The sequence below is a fragment of the Geospiza fortis genome, unplaced genomic scaffold (genome assembly GCF_000277835.1).
Source record: "Geospiza fortis unplaced genomic scaffold, GeoFor_1.0 scaffold5, whole genome shotgun sequence".
In the NCBI taxonomy this organism is placed as follows: domain Eukaryota; kingdom Metazoa; phylum Chordata; class Aves; order Passeriformes; family Thraupidae; genus Geospiza; species Geospiza fortis.
In genome coordinates, this window is record NW_005054421.1 from 1718298 (window position 1) to 1734086 (window position 15789).

At 50.0% G+C, this 15789-nt stretch overlaps 1 protein-coding gene across 1 annotated transcript in view; it reads right to left on the reverse strand.

The window, feature by feature from the left end:
* Nucleotides 1–4924: 4924 nt before the first annotated feature.
* The window catches only part of PRRX1 (paired related homeobox 1), a 35569-nt gene continuing 24704 nt past the window's right edge, over nucleotides 4925–15789 (reverse strand). Inside the window, exons 2-4 of the mRNA XM_031061685.1 lie at nucleotides 12413–12588; nucleotides 11275–11456; nucleotides 4925–5996 (exon numbers count right to left, since the gene is read on the reverse strand). Of these exons, the coding sequence (XP_030917545.1) occupies nucleotides 5858–5996; nucleotides 11275–11456; nucleotides 12413–12588 (497 nt within the window). The 3' untranslated portion in view covers nucleotides 4925–5857. The remainder of the gene's footprint in view (nucleotides 5997–11274; nucleotides 11457–12412; nucleotides 12589–15789) is intronic.

Genomic DNA, 15789 nt, shown 5'->3' on the forward strand with positions numbered 1-15789 from the left:
CCTTTCCATGGCATTTCCATGTCCTTTCCATGTCCTTTCCATGACCTTTCCATGGCATTTCCATGACCTTTCCATGGCATTTCCTTTTCTTTTCCATGGCATTTCCATGTCCTTTCCATGACCTTTCCATGGCATTTCAGAGCCAGCACCTGGCTCTTGGTTGATCCCCAGATGTCAGGAGCCAGGACACCCCTCTGTTTGTCCTGAGCAGCCCAGACCCTGCCAGGGGGCTCAGAGACCCTGGCACAGAGCCCAAGATGCCCCTGTGGGTTTGATTATGACCCGTGGAGCAAATTACCAACCTTGGATGAAGATCAGCAAGCCACAACAGTTTAGGTAGAATATTAGTGAAGTTATCATGGGGTGGAAAAGTAGATTTTGGGGTTTTCAGAATGGGGGTTCAGGGGGCAAGATGGAGGGATCTGTGCATGTCCAGCCTTTCTCCTTCTTCTTCTTCTTGGCCTCCATCTTCTGCTGTGATGTTGGCACTTTTAGATTGGTCTAGAGTAGGAGCTCACTGTCTAACACAGGTGATAGGTATTGGAAAGTAATTGTAAATATTGTACATGCAGTTTTTAGTATAAAGACATAACACTGCCCCAGGGCAGGCAGAGTGGCTGGGACTGTCCTGCTGAGCTGACCTCGGCAGGGCAGGAGGAAATTTTCATAGATAAGATACAATAAACAACCTTGAGACTGAGAAATTAAAAGCTCTGACTCCTTCTTCAAGCGCCGGGCTGGGAAAAGAGAAAGAGACTTTCTGACCCATCTCGGGGTCACTGTGAGCAGCAGAGACCCCGACACCCAGCTCTGCCAGAGCTCTCCCACCCAGAGCACTCTGATCCCTGCAGCCATCAGGGCCTTGGCAGAAGGTTTGGATGCAGCACACGGTCCCAAAAGTCACCGCTGGCCTGCCTGCCTTCCCTCACAGAGCAATTTCTTTTGCAAGACCTCATTTTTGGTGCACTCTGCACCTGTTGAACATCTGCTGGAAGGACACACGGGGCCCTCCTGGCTTGTGGAAGGACCTGGGCTTTCTCCACTCCTCCTGTTCTCCTGAATTTTGCTGCTTCAGGTGATTTCATGCCACCTGATGCACAGGCAGAGACACAGAGTGAGCCACCCGTGCCACAGCTGGCTGAACTGTCAGGGGGACAAGGTGACAAATCAGAGGTGTCCCAAGCAGCTGAGGGGCACCAAAACAACTGGTTGGAAAGCTGGGGAAGACAAGGAGAGCCCAGGAGCAGTGCTGAGCCCAAATCCAGGCTGCAGAGACCCCAACAAGCTGCTGGGCACTGCCCCTGCTCACCTGGGGTCTCAGTGGAGGGGCAGGAAGGGGAAGGGTGAACCCCAAAGCCCCTGTGGGCAAACCTGTGATGGTGCTCACAGGGGTTTTTGGTTGACGGAAGAGAGAGGATGTGACTCCATGTTTCAGAAGGCTGATTTATTATTTTATGATATATATTATATTAAAACTATACTAAAAGAATAGAAGAAAGGATTTCATCAGAAGGCTAGCTAAGAATAGAATAGGAAAGAATGATAACAAGGGTTTGTGGCTCAGACTCTCTGTCCAAGCCAGCTGACTGTGATTGGCCATTAATTAGAAACAACCAACATGGACCAATCACAGATGCACTTGTTCCATTCCACAGCAGCAGATAATCATTGTTTACATTTTGTTCCTGAGGCCTCTCAGCTTCTCAGGACGAAAAAACCCTAAGGAAAAGATTTTCCATAAGAGATGTCTGTGACACAAACCCTCACTCATGGGGACACTTTGCTGTCCCTGAGGGCGAGCAGGGGCTGTGGCTCTGCTCTGAAGCAGGACCAGGTCCGTGGTGGGAGCACCACAGCGTGCAGTGTGTGTCCAGGAGACATCTGCAGGGAGAGGGGCACAGCTGCCACCCCTGCCTGGGCCACAGCTCCCGGGGATCCTGCTGGAAAACCCAACCCAAACTGAGAGCTGGAGCCATCAGGTGAGAGCCACAGCACAGCTGGGCCAGGCCAGGCAATGGACACCTGCCCAGATGTGGCTGAGAGGAGCTGGCTGCAGGTCTGCATGGACACCCAGGCTTGTTTCAACTCTCTCCAAACCACTCCAGCCTCTAAATCAACTTGGAAGTGATGCTATTTACAAGCTTACTTCTTTTGGCAAACAAGAAATAATAAGCAAGAGGGTGATATTGTTATTATTTCAGATTCAGAGGAGGGAATAATCAGCTTTCCAAGGAATGCAAGCTTGGCTGAGTGCTGAGGGCCTTGCAGAGATACCCATCTGCCCTTAATCCCAGGGCTCTCTCTGGGGCCTGCCCTGCTGAAATTTACCTGTCCAGGGAGGCTCAGAAGGCAGATCAGCAGGGAAATAGGATGCCAAGCCAGACACAGCTTCCAAACAGTTGGCTCAAACCTGAACTCATCATTCAGTGCCGAAGAGGGGAAGCTGCAGAAGCCCCTCCAGCATCTCCCCCCAGCCCAGCTCACCAGCTCCAGCCCAGCTCCACATCTTCAGCAGACAAACCCAGACGTGGCAGCTCATAGAAAGGATTGAGGAGTCTCTTCCCCCTTTTATTGAAAATGATCATTTCTATTCTAGTGCAAACACTGTACATTTTACATCACAAAGCAAGAGATCATTTACAGGATATGCTCCCATCTGGAAATCCTGTGCCATGTCAATCACCCATCCCTGCCATGCACAAAATTCCCACTTGGAGGGAACCAGTCACCTATTTCTCTGCTGGGAGAGGGGGAGCCTGAGAAAACAGTGCTCCTACAGAGCAGGCAAGAGGGAAATGCTTTAAAACATATTTTCTGCCCTGAATGGTACCCAAACCTAATGAAACCATGGTAACCATGGCAACTTCCCGGAGCTACAACTGGAAATCTGCTGAAACCCCGGAGAACTCCACTCTTTGAGGATAAGGCCCTTGATTTGCACATATATTTACACGGTTTAATAAAATACAGATCAAACACAGGCAATTCTAAACTTTCACTCTGGCTTGATTGACGAGGGGTCGCCGTCTTCGGCCTGAGGTCATCAGCAATGAACAAACCAACACCAGAAGCTGTCTGCTCACCCAGCTGGACTTTGGGCAGTAAATCCATGTAAACAAAGCAACATTGGGGATGTAAAGGTCTTACCTGAACAGCCAACAGCCCAGGCAGCTGTGCTGGCACCCCTGGCCAAGCAGCCCCACCCAAGGCAAGACCCAGCTCAGACTGGAGGTGCAGAAGCTCCCACAGCCTCCCATGCCAGGCAATCCAGATAAAGCAAGGAGGCTGAACAAGGCTTGGCACAGGGATTTGGGAGCCCCTTGATGTGCCCATCCCAGCGTGGGGATGGAGATCTCAGCCCATGGCTGGGTCATGGAGCACCGGGAGCTCCAAGCTCCCTTGATACCCTCAGAAAGTGCTGTCCTTACACAGACAACAACAAAAGCTGCTCAGGGTGGTTCTTCTACTGCAGGAAAGCTGAGCAAAGCCTGGGGGAAAGCCACAGGCCAGAGAGATACTGAAAGCTGCAAAGGAAAGAGCTGAAACTCCAGGGTGAGCTGTCAGGCCAGCCCAGGGGAATCCAGCCAGGATCCACTGCTGGGATGGGCTCTGGAGGAGGCAGCAGGGCAGGGGGGTGGAGAGCACCAGCTCAAGGTACTCAGCACCCACGTCAGCCTCTGGCTGGTGTTACTCAGAGGCACTGGGTCCTTTCTGACCAATTCTCCTGTGTGTTTGTGTGGGCACGGGAAGCAGGAGTGAGTTTCTAAGTGCAGCCTGAGATTTCCAACATGATCACTTGGCTCTAGGAGCTGGACCTGCCCTGTGCAGGACAGAAATATTCTGGTTTACACAGGTGAGGTTCTCCAAACAAAGGGATCAAACAGAATGTGATGGATTTCTCAAAGCACAGCACTCACCCTGCCTTCCTTTCCCTGGTTCCGCCTGTGACTTTCAGCTTTTTGTCCTGATCAAAATTAGGGGTTTTTTCCTCAAAAATACCCCCATAGGGAGGGAAAAAAAAATCCAGCAGCAATGCACACAATCACAGGCACTCCACTTTGGATTTGGGGCTTTTCCCCTTGTGCTAGCTCAAATACTTTGGCTGGATTTCCATTCATCCTCTGCCAGTTTAATTTTCACCTACACTTTAAAGAGATTTGTTCCTCCTTTCCTGCAACATTCTGCTTTAGACTATCAGAGCCTCTGTCAGACATCTCCACATGCCCAGTGTGTCTGCAGCAGACACCAGGCTGGAGATCCAGGCCACTCTGGTATTTCTCATGGCTGAGCTCCATTCTCCTTCCCTGATGGTGCAGCCTGGGCCATGGAGCAGCTCTGCTGCCTTCAGTGGGGCCGTTCCATGGCCTTGCCCATCTCAGCTTGGACACAAGGGCTGCTTGTCACAAATCAGCCCCTCCTCCCCCAAACATGAGAGGCAGCATCACCAGCAGTGAGGAAGATCCTGATTTCCTCAGGATGTTTGTGTGGATGAAATGCCTTCTGGGCTGCATCTCCTCTACTCTTCGTGGAGATAAATTAATTAGCTGCTAATTAGGTCTCCAGAGCCCAGAGGGAGGAGAGCAGGCAGGGGAAATGGTTAAGGTTATGGGACAAGCCTTACTGAGCATGTTAAGGGATCTCTGGTGGGATGCTCCCTGCTGAGACATCACTTGTGCCCAGAGGGATTTCCCTGGGGTATCCCAAAAGCCACATGAACCAGCAGAGGAGACCCTTGTTGTGTTCTGTGCAGCTGCCCATGGGGAAAACCTGCAAAAAGGAGAGTGACTCCCTCCAGCACCACTTCTTCGGGGTTCCTCATGGAAACTCTCACGAGCTGCCTTTCCCAGAGCTCTGCCAAGGCTGAGAGAGGCTGTGGCTGGAATTTCAATGCACAGCTCCACCTGGATGCAGCACAAACATCCTGAACGTTTTCAACGGGTTTTATTTTGTTTAATAAAAAACACCAACCAAGCTTGCATGTATTATCTTATATATATAAATATATACAGTATATATAAAACAAATGCATCTGGACAATGCCTTTCCCTGTGGCACAAACTGTAAGGCATAGGAAGGAGTGTCCTGACAGTCCTGATCTTGGCACTACAGAGAGATCCCCCTGCTCACACACCCACGTTGGCTTTGCTCTCTTCTTTGGCTTTTTGAGGCAGCAGTGCAGGGAATACTCAGCAAAGCAATGGAGCTCTGCAGAGCCCAGGGAGGTTTTCCAGGCAGCTCAGCCTGCAGGAATCCATCTTGCTGCACTAAATGGGCTTCTGGCAGGCTGAGAGGAACGTGCTGCCTCTGTGGCACAAGGGGCTGGAGGGACGAGGGTGGGGTGGGTATAATGGAAATCGGTGACCAAACAAATTCTTCTTCTTCTAGGGTGAGCTGGGGCAGCGGGGAGATGAGCAAGCTTTGGATCTCAGCGTGCTGGGGCTGGGACTGCTCCGTGGGCTGACACTGGCAGAGGTTTCTTTTAGCAGTCCCTCACAAAAATGGAAACCAGCAAGGGTGAGACTGTCCTTTACTGAAGAAGCTCGCAGTATATTGAGCAGAAGCAATAAACCCGACGATAACAAGAAAATAAAAAATGGTGGCATTATCCCAAAAGGAAGGAGGAACCTGATCACTCACAGGTTCTGTTTGCTCCCTGTGTTCAGTTCTGGGTGAGGGTTGGCTTTTTTTCCTTTTCTTTTTTTTCTTTTTTTTTTCTCTTTTATTTTTATGGCGTTTTTTGTTGTTGTTGTTGCTGTTGTTCTATTTTCTTTTATTTTTTCTTTCAGCACAGACAAGTTGCAAAGCAGGACAGGTGCTGTTGTGTCTTCTCCTTCTGCAAGGCAGCTGCCCCCAGCTGTTAATTGACTGTGGGCACCTGATTCCTCTGTAAACTATATTCCTTTGCCTTCAGTCTCAGGTTGGCAATACTGTTGGCCATGTTCATGCCCTGTGCTGGGCTGGCGTTGGTACACGTGGCAGAGTAGGTGGCCATGGCACTGAGGGATGGAAAGAGAAACATCACGTCAGACGTGGCCTCCAAACCACAGCAGAGCCTAAATCCTGTTTTTTTCCATACCTGTGGGATGTAATCCTGCTGTGGTGTCAGCAGGGAATTACCACTCCCCTTTATTGAGCAGATCTTTCCGCTGCTCTTCACTCACCCAGCACCAAAGCTGGTTGAAGTCAATGGGAAAAATTTCCACTTCCTATTTTCTAACCCAAAAAAAGGTTTGCAATGAGGTCAGCCTGCCAGTTAGACCATTGTCCTTAAAAGTATTCCCAGGGGAAGCAGTGTCTTTTTGATGAGACCAATTGCTGGTTTTACAGCCTGTGAAATCACGTCACTTCTGAAACACATGTTACATTAAAGCAACACTCTGGGAAAAACCCCTTTCAACAATTGGGATGTTTTCTTGTTTCAGCCTTTTGGAATGAAAATTTCCACATTTTTTCCCCCCTCAAAACTTCAGCTGATTATAAAGAGCATGTCCTAAAGGCTGAAGGAAAAAACCCAAAACATAAACCACTTTTTCTCCCTTCAAACTGCGACTTTATTCATGAAAAACATCACTTCTGACAGCAGAGCCTGAACAAAGATCTCCAACTCCTTTCTTATCCTACCAAAAAATCTGCAAAGCTGCTTTCCAGACCACTGGAAAACTTGTTTAATCCATGTGTCCCTTGGGTTTCTGTGAAAAGCAGCTCCCCCTGCCAACTCCCCAAAACCCCAAAGCTGCTGCATTTCCTTTGCATGGCCCACGGATCACAACCAGTTGAGAAGCACCACATGAAGTGGAGGTGCCCATTTAACACAGGATGCTCAGGAGGAACCCCCAAATGCTCTGCTGGAGGCCAGCTCAGCTCTGCTGCTGACCTTTCCCATCTGCCTGCCCTGTTGGTCACAGCTGAGGCTCTGGGAAATGCTCTGCTCCATCCACACACCAAACCACCAAGATGGGCTGGGATTTTTTTTGCCTTTTCGTCTTTTCCTTTATCTGATTTTATTTTATTTTATTTTATTTTATTTTATTTTATTTTTTATGTTATTTTATTTTTTAAATCGTTCCAGCACTGATCTCCACCACTGGAAATGCAACCAGCAAATCTCCCTTGCAGGCACAGGGGCACTGCTGCACAGACCCAGGCTGGAGCTGTGCCTGCTCACCCCGAGGTGCTGCTGGTATTTCTGACCTCCTAGAAGGTCAGAAAGCATTTCTGGAGTATTCCAGGAGTATTTCTGACCTTCTGGGAGGTTATCTGCCAGGAGTTTATCTGCCACCCAGTGCTGTGTGAATCCTCGGTCTGCAGGAGATCCAGAGCAGGGAATATCTGCATTTCACCAGCATCCAGAACATGTGGATGTGCTGTTTCTGGAGCTCTTCTGAACCAGCTGCTCCCCCTCATTCCCTCTCCATGGCTGGGCTGGTTGCTCTCCTCACCCCCAAGTGCTGCCTGCAGGAAGGTGCAAAGCTCCACAAGGTCTCCAGTTAATCCCCCATGCCCATCTGCTTCCACAGGGTGCACCTCTCCCATGTTTCAGAGCTGGAAGAAATGTGGAGACCTTCAAGGGCACCCTAAACTGGATAAAATAGGAGTTTCCAGTCAGGGCTGCAAACTGTCCCCATTCTAAACCAGTTTGTCGGCCAAGTCTGGGCTGAAACTCCAGGGAGCCTCTGGGAGCTCCCCAGAGGTACGGGGAAGGTGGTTTCAGTTACTGATGCCAAGTGAAATCCCTGCTAAACCAACAATCTCTAGAAGTGCTTCCTTTCATCAGGTTACTCCAGCAGGAGCAGTGCACAAGAAGGCTGTGTCCAAGCACCAGAACAGCCTGAGGGCTGCTCCAGAGACTCTCCAGGGTCTAACAAGGATTGAAGTCACCCTGCTGCCCCCTCCCTCCACCCCATTCAGGCAGAGAAAAATCTCCTTCCTCCACTGAGCTGTCTGCTTTCATGAAACACAGAGGAGCATCATGTTTCTGAGGCCTAAAATCCTTCAAATACGGTTTTCAGTGGCCCGTGGAGCCAAAGGTTGCTGGAGTGGGAAGTGTGGGCTGCCAGTCTTGTTTTCTTAGGAACCTAGGCTAAAAAATGCCTAAGTAAAACATTTCTCAACTTCAAAAAAGAAAAAAGCATAGTATCCACTTGGCTGTCTGTGAGACAGAGATCTGCAAATAGCTTTGGTTGACCTGTGGCCGAGTGTATTTGGAGAACAAACACAGGGACTGAAAACTTTTCCCAGATCTGAGAGGGAAACCAGCCCTGGCCACGCTGCTCTGGGCCCTCCCCAAGAGTGGCTGCTGATCAGGGGCTGCTCCAGCACTGCTGGGAAGATGGGGAGGGGGCAGGGGGCCATGCAAACACTCCACATGGCTGCAGGGTTTCACTGTTCGAATATCTGCACGACCTTACTGCAAAGCTTTAATGGGGCTGAGACCCTTTCAGATGAGTGTGATTGCCAAGAGAGGAGCAGAAGGATCAGAAACCCAGGGGAGCACGGAGTGTCTGAGGGTCCTGGGCACCCCAGAGTGTGCAAAGCAGCTGCTCTGCTCCTCTGCCAGTGCAGGGCAGTGGGAGGGTGCCACTGCAGCCTGCTCTGAGGTGGAAGCTGCAAATAAACGCCTCTGCTGAAACATCTTGGCTGCAGACAAGACAAGGGGAAGGTGTGTCTGCATCCTGGATGGGCACAGCCTGGAGCTGAGGGGCTGGAAAACCATCCCTATGGCTGGAAACCCATCCCCGAGGCTGGAAAATCACCCCTGAGGCTGGAAACCCATCCCTATGGCTGGAAAACCATCCGAGGCTGGAAACCCATCCCTAAGGCTGGAAAACCATCCCTAAGGCTGGAAAACCAACCCTAAGGCTGGAAAACCATCCCTGAGGCTGGAAACCCATCCCTAAGGCTGGAAAACCATCCCTACGGCTGGAAAACCACCCCTAAGGCTGGAAAACCACCCTAAGGCTGGAAACCATCCCCGAGGCTGTCCCTTCTTCCCTGTTCTCATTAGCACATTCCAGATGCTGCAGGTGACCTCAGACAGCCCTTCCCATGTGCCCTTGGGAGTTACCTTTGCAGGGGCTTCTCCTAGCAGTGATTATGAATCTCCTGGGTGCCCCTTTGCAGGGGCTTCTCCCAGCAGTGATTATTAATCTCCTAGTTTAGGTTCTCCTAGCAGTGATTATGAATTCCCTAGTTGATGTTCTCCTAGCAGTGATTATGGATCTCCTAGTTCAGGTTCTCCCAGCAGTGATTATGAATCTCCTGGTTTATGTTCTCCTAGCAGTGACTATGGATCTCCTAGTTCATGTTCTCCCAGCAGTGATTATGGATCTCCTAGTTTAGGTTCTCACAGCAGTGACTATGAATCTCCTGGTTTATGTTCTCCTAGCAGTGATTATGAAGCCCCCTGTGTAAACATTATCTCAAGGAAGGATGATCTCTTTTTAAAAGTGTGAGAGGTGGAGATAAGCCATGAGCATTGAGTAGGGATCTGGTACTGTGACCAGTGCAGCCCCACTGGGCTGGGGAAGGAACTCACTCCCTTCCCTTCCCTGATCTCACCTCCCCAGAATGCTACAGCAAGGAACACTGCACAGGGGGAAAGCCTTAATCCATAAAAGAGGGATTTTGACAGCCAGGAGTCACCAAAAAAAACCCCAAAAGATAATGGCCATTCCTAAGGTGAAGCTGGTGGCCACCAAGAGCATCCTTTTCCATATCTGCAGTGGGTGGGTCTATGACTTGTTCTGGACACACAGGGTGGATGAGGAGGACCCCCCAGACCTGAAGCAACAAGCAGGAAGACCAGACCATGTGTTTGCAGTTCTTGCTATGCAAACAATGCTTGGAGCAAAAAGAGGGTCAAGGTGACCCAGCAAGAGAGGTCCTGAGCACGGTGTGGCTCCTGGAGGGCAGTGGGAAGCTGGCAGTGACCAGGCCAGATGAACAGGAAGAAATCCAGCCAAAGGCTTCATGGTCCTGACCAACAATGAAGCCACTGTGCTAAAAACCACCCTCCAACCTCCTTTTTAACCCAGCTGGCTCCCCACAAACCAACACATCCTGTGGAGCTCGTGTCCACACCCAGCTCCTGCAGAGCCAGCAGTGGCACAGAGAGGACAGGCAGCACTGTGATGTGCACACACATCCCAGACCCTCTGAAGCTGGGCTTGCCACATCCCTGCTCCCTTCCTGCCATCCCCTGAGCAGCACTGAGCACAGGGGATGGACACTGAGCACCAGTCTGTCACCTGGCCCTTCCTGCAGGCTGACCACAGTGCAGTGTTCACACACACCCTTGTGCTCAGGCAATGAAAGGATCTGCTCACCTGCCCGGTGCTGAGAGCTCCACGGGGATGGAGTGAGCTCCCAGCCCTTGCTGCCATCCCCAGCAGAGGGACAGCCACAGAACTCCCTCTTCTGGCCACTGAGTGCTGGCTGAGCCTCCCCAAGTGCTCTGAGCCCCCTTTCCCTGGATCTGTGTCCCATGGAAAGGTTTCCTCCTTGCTATAAACCCAATGCACTGGGGAAAACCTTCTGTTTCCATGCATTTCTAACTAAGCCTCTCTAGAAACTCCCTGAATTGCAGAGAGAGACCCCCAGAAGCTGCCAGAAAGACACAACAACACCGAGCTGGGACCACACTGCAAAACTGGCAATGAGATGGTGTCACTGTCATATTTTCTGAAAAATTCCTTCACCCAGGATTTTCCCCTGGGAAGCTGAGAAGCCTCAGATAAAAAGGAAAACAATAATTATCTGATTTGCTTCTCCTGTGTTTTGCTCTTTTGGAATGTGTTTGGACATTGTTTACCAACAGGTGATTGTTTCATTGGTTTCATGTGAATTGTTGTGACTTATTGGCCAATGAGGGTCCAGCTGTATCAGGGCTCTGGAAAGAATCACGACTTTTCGTTATTATCTTTTAGCCTCCTGTAAGTATCCTTTCTGTATTCTTTAGTATAGTTTAGTTTAGTATTCTTTAATATAATATAGACCATAAAATAAAAAATTAGCCTTCTGAGAACATGGAGTCAGATTCATCATCCCTTCCTACATCTGGGGGCAACCCAAATACAGTAAGATGGGGTGGGAACAGGTGAGGAGAACCAGTGGGATGGTCAGGCTGCTGTATCCTCCAGGTGTGGGTGCATCAGAGCTGTCTGAGGGCGCTTTTGGGGTGGTGCAGTGGCGTCACTCAGTCAGTCAGTCAGTCTGTCAGTCAGTCAGTCACTCACCTACTCCCTCCCTCCCTCGGTACCCGTGTCCCTCCCTCACCTGTAGGGCGAGGCGGTGCCCCAGGACAGGTAGTCGGTGGCCCTGGGGGCGGGCCGGGGTACGATGGGCTGCTCCACGGCCGCCACGTCCCCGGAGTAGGATTTGAGCAGCGAGGCGTTCTTGCTGGCCAGCATGGCGCGCTCGTTCCGGCGGAACTTGGCTCTCCTGTTCTGGAACCACACCTGCAGGGGGACAGCACAGGGCCACCAAACATCACATCTGCTCTGCCACTGGCCACGTCTCCATGGGAGCCCATCCCCAAAGCTGGCTGCTTCCCAGGCTGGCCCTGGGAACACTAAGGGTGGGATAATCCTGCTGCTGCTCTGACCAAGCCCTCAGGCGAGGGGCTGGCTCAGGGACACGAGTGTGTCCAATGCAGATGGCTGTGGCAGTCATATTTTCTGGAAAATCTCTGCCCAGGATTTCTCTCCTGGGAAGCTGAGAAGCCTCAGAGAAAAAAAGAAAACAATATTATCTCATTCGTTGCCCCTGTGTTTTGCTGCTTTGGAATGTGGTTGGAGATTGTTTATCCAACAGGTGGTTGTTTGATTGGTTTCATGTGAATTGTTTTGACTTATTGGCCAATTATGGTCAGGCTGTGTCGGGGCTCTGGAAAGAGTCACAAGTCTTTTAATATCTTTTAGCCTTCTGTAAGTGTCCTTTCTGTATTCTTTAGTATAGTTTTAGTATAGAATTCTTTAATATAATGTAGTATTTTAAAATAATCAATTAGCCTTCTAAGAACATGGAGTCAGGTTTATCATTCCTCCTTTTGTCTGGGAACCCCACAAATACAAGAGATGGCAGCAAGGCCTGGCAGTGCTGTCCAACACACAGTGATCCACGGTCTGCTTTCACCTGCAGAAGGTGCAGGCCTGCAAGCTGAGAGCTCAAGGTAACATCAGCAGCCTGAGCATCCAACAGCTTGGCCATATGGACACATCTGGGTGGGCAGGTGGTGAATGGGGCGCAGGTCAGGCCTGGCAGTGTCCCTCAATGCATGGTGGAGCCAGGAGCTTGGTGACCCTGGTGTGCCACACAGACAGACCCCAAGGATTTCTGCTGCCTTGCTGGAGTGGCCTGATGATCCCCCAGGTGAGGTGTGCCTGGGTGGGAATTACCTGAATCATGGGATTACCTGAACTCTGGCTTCAGTGAGGTTGACTCTGCGTGCAAGGTCCTCCCGTACGAAGGCATCGGGGTAGTGAGTCCTCTCAAAGACCCTCTCTAGTGCCTGCAGCTGGCTGCTGTTGAAGGTAGTCCTGTTCCTCCTCTGCTTTCTTTTCTTCTTCTCTTCTGAGTTCAGCTGATCATCTACGAGAGACAATTGGGGATGGGAAAAGTGAGAAAGCCACGAGCCCACAGCCACAGGGTGAATGACCTCAGTGGTTTACAGAGGGAAAGGGCTTAGGAAGGGGCTTGCACAATTTTAATACATTAACCATGCTGGGTTAGTCCCCACATGAAGAGGAGGTGGAAAGTGCACCGATCCCAAGCATTTATTTTTCAATTCCGCTGTGTAAGACTTGTGCCAGATCTCTTAAGCTACCCCAGCTCTCAGCTTCCTTATCTCTAAAAAGCAGCAAAAAAAGCCCAAAATGCTTCCCCCCATTCCTCACAATCCCAGAATCTTTTCTGACAGCAAAGAATCACAAAGCCCTGTTCTCTCTGCTTCAGATTTCCAAGGACTGCTCTGACTGGGACGTAACAGAACTCTCTGGGATAAGAGCACACTCTTGGACACTGCTAGTGAGGAGCAGCTGTGCCCTCTGCAGCATCCTCTTTGCGTTGCTGAGCCCAGCAAGGTGTTGAACAACCACCCACAAGGGCATGTATTGTTTTGTACCTGGTTTGCATTTACTCAGAAATTAATCAACACATCTGGATCATGCCAGTATGTGTGGGGTGCCACCAAAAAATCCACATTACCCTGGGGAGACCTGAGCCAATATTCATGTCAGCATTAAAGTGTATTGATCCCTGAATCCATAAAAATGCACAAGCTAGGGAATCATATTCTAAGTTCATCCCTGCACACCTTGTGTCACCACTGAGAGTGCCAGGGCTTGACCTGCTATGTACAGAAGGAGAACACCCCCTCAACAGTCACTCCTTTTGCCATGTACAAATATGACAGCTCCCCTTATCCCTCTCTTCTCCAGGGGGTATGTAAGGCACAGGGAGGGGCTGACAAGGAAATTAAAGTCTGCAGTTGTTGTCCTCACCACCTGTTTGTGTTGCTTTTCACAGCCCATCTGGTACCAGTTACTGCACCTGAACACCTTTGGAGCAAGGCCTATCCATTTGAGAACAAAAGGACATTCCTCTTAAATTAAAGCATGGTTTCCAAATTCCTTCAGGTTTACAGTGCCTCCATCCCTAATCCTCCTCCAACAGCCTGATGATCCCCCAAAGGCTCCTTTCCAGCCTGGGTGCAAAATCACACCCTTGGTTTTCCCATATCTGAGAGAAGTGTTTGGTGACCAGTTTTTAACAGGGATGCTGAGTTGTAAAGCTGAGCTGGGAAGGGACTGGCAGACGCAGGAATGTGCAAGGAAAACAAAGATGTAAAGGAATTAAAGCAGGGCTACAGGTGAATCTATCAGCTCAGAGGGATGGGATTGAAGTGCTGCTTGTGCAGAACACCCTGCACACATTTCTCCTTGTTGGGGGGTTTAACGCTGTCACAGGCTCCATCCCCTATAAAGGAGAAAAACCCTGCATGTCCCTCTCTTGACTCATCACCAAACCCTTCTTAAAAGGGGTCAGCTATTTCCCCCTGGCTCTGCTGTGCTGCTGAGCACCACACAACACAGCAAACAGAGCCTCAGGGCACAAATGTCCCTCCAGATGCCACAAACATCGCAAGGCCAGCTGCTGGAGAGGCCAAAGACAACACGGCCTCCTTTGGAGTTCCCCACTTCATGCTATTTTCTAACCTAAACCCTGCCTATGCAGAGCATATGAACAAATCAATAAAAGCCTTTGGGACCCTTTCAGAATCCCATCCAGGCCTCTGAAGCATCATTTCTGCCCAGAAGACAACACCCGGCTGCAGGGAACACGAGTCCGGCCCTTGCTCGGCCCTGCGTGACAGCTACACACGAGGAGGGGTGAGCACATCCCTCTGGGGAGCAAGAAGAAGGGCCAAAGTCTGTAAAACACCAGAGAACAAGAATGAATTCCCCCTGCCAAGCACGTTAGCACAATTTGCCTGGTTTCCTCCCGGCGTAAAGCGAGACGCCGGTGATTCACGGCTCACCTCGTAATTACTGAGCCCAAAAATAGCCAGGACAGAAAGTGTCCGTGCTGGGTGACTCATGGCTGGGTCACTGCTGGCCAAAGCACCCCCAGCCTGGGCTGCCACGGAGCAGGGATGTCAGTCATCCCCCTTTTCCAGGATGGAGATGCATGGAGGTGACAGCAAAGCACGACCTGCAACACGGAGCTCTGGAATTTTGGGATCTCCCATCGCCGCACCTCTGGAACACCACGAAATCCAAACCTCTACAGGAGTTATTTGGGTAGCAGGGAAAAAAAATAATAACAGGATATTAATGCAGAGCAGCACGGGGTTGGTCAGTCCTTGTGTCTTGCCATGTGCTGCTAAGGAGGGACTGCACACACCTGAACCCAGCCTGCCTGCAAATGTCACCTTGCTCACAGCGCTCCCCGGCTCCCTCCAGCACCTCAGCAAGGTGGTTCTTCTTCTCTGCCATTTATTTCTTTATCAGGAAACAACCCTGAACACTGGAAAATGGTATTCCTGAAAAAGGGTATTCCTGAAAAATGGAATTCCTAAATAGTGCTGACAGCACGAGTGACTGGGGTCAGCAGAAATACAGAGGAGAGGGAAACAGCTCTAAAGATTTTTAGGTAGGTGAGAAGTCTTTTGTCAATGTTCTTTTAATCAGAAAAATTTTATTACATGCAGAGTTCTCAAAAGCTGAGCAGCTTGCAAATGTGCCTCACAGAAAGACTGAAACTTGTGTTCTCCTCTCAGGAACCCAGTGCTGGAAAATCTGGGAATTTCATTGCCAAATCCCAACCTTCCACGCTGGGACTACGCTTCCTGTTTCCACATTTGCACTTTCCTGTGCTATTTCTACATTTCCCCATAACATGCAGGTCCTGGTGGCATACACAAGTGCACCAAAGCATTTTCAAGTGCTCCTAAATGATTAGCAGGAAACACCCTGTTCTTTTTTCCTCTTGCAGAGAGGCAGATCCAACTTGCAGACACTCCAATCTCTTCTCCTCACTGCACAGTGTCTGTCCCAGTGCCTGTAACCTGCTGGGGCACCACCAAGCAGCTCCTCTTGGGATGCCACATTGAAAAAAAAAAATCCACCAAAAAAACCCCACCCCCAAAAAACGCCCCAAAACCAAAAAAAACCCCACAAACATTAAATTAAATTAAAATAAATGTTAAAAAATCAAAGTTGAAAACTAAATGCCTATGCAGGAGTTTCAAGACTGGTATTTTTTTCATCAGTACTTACAACCACAACATAG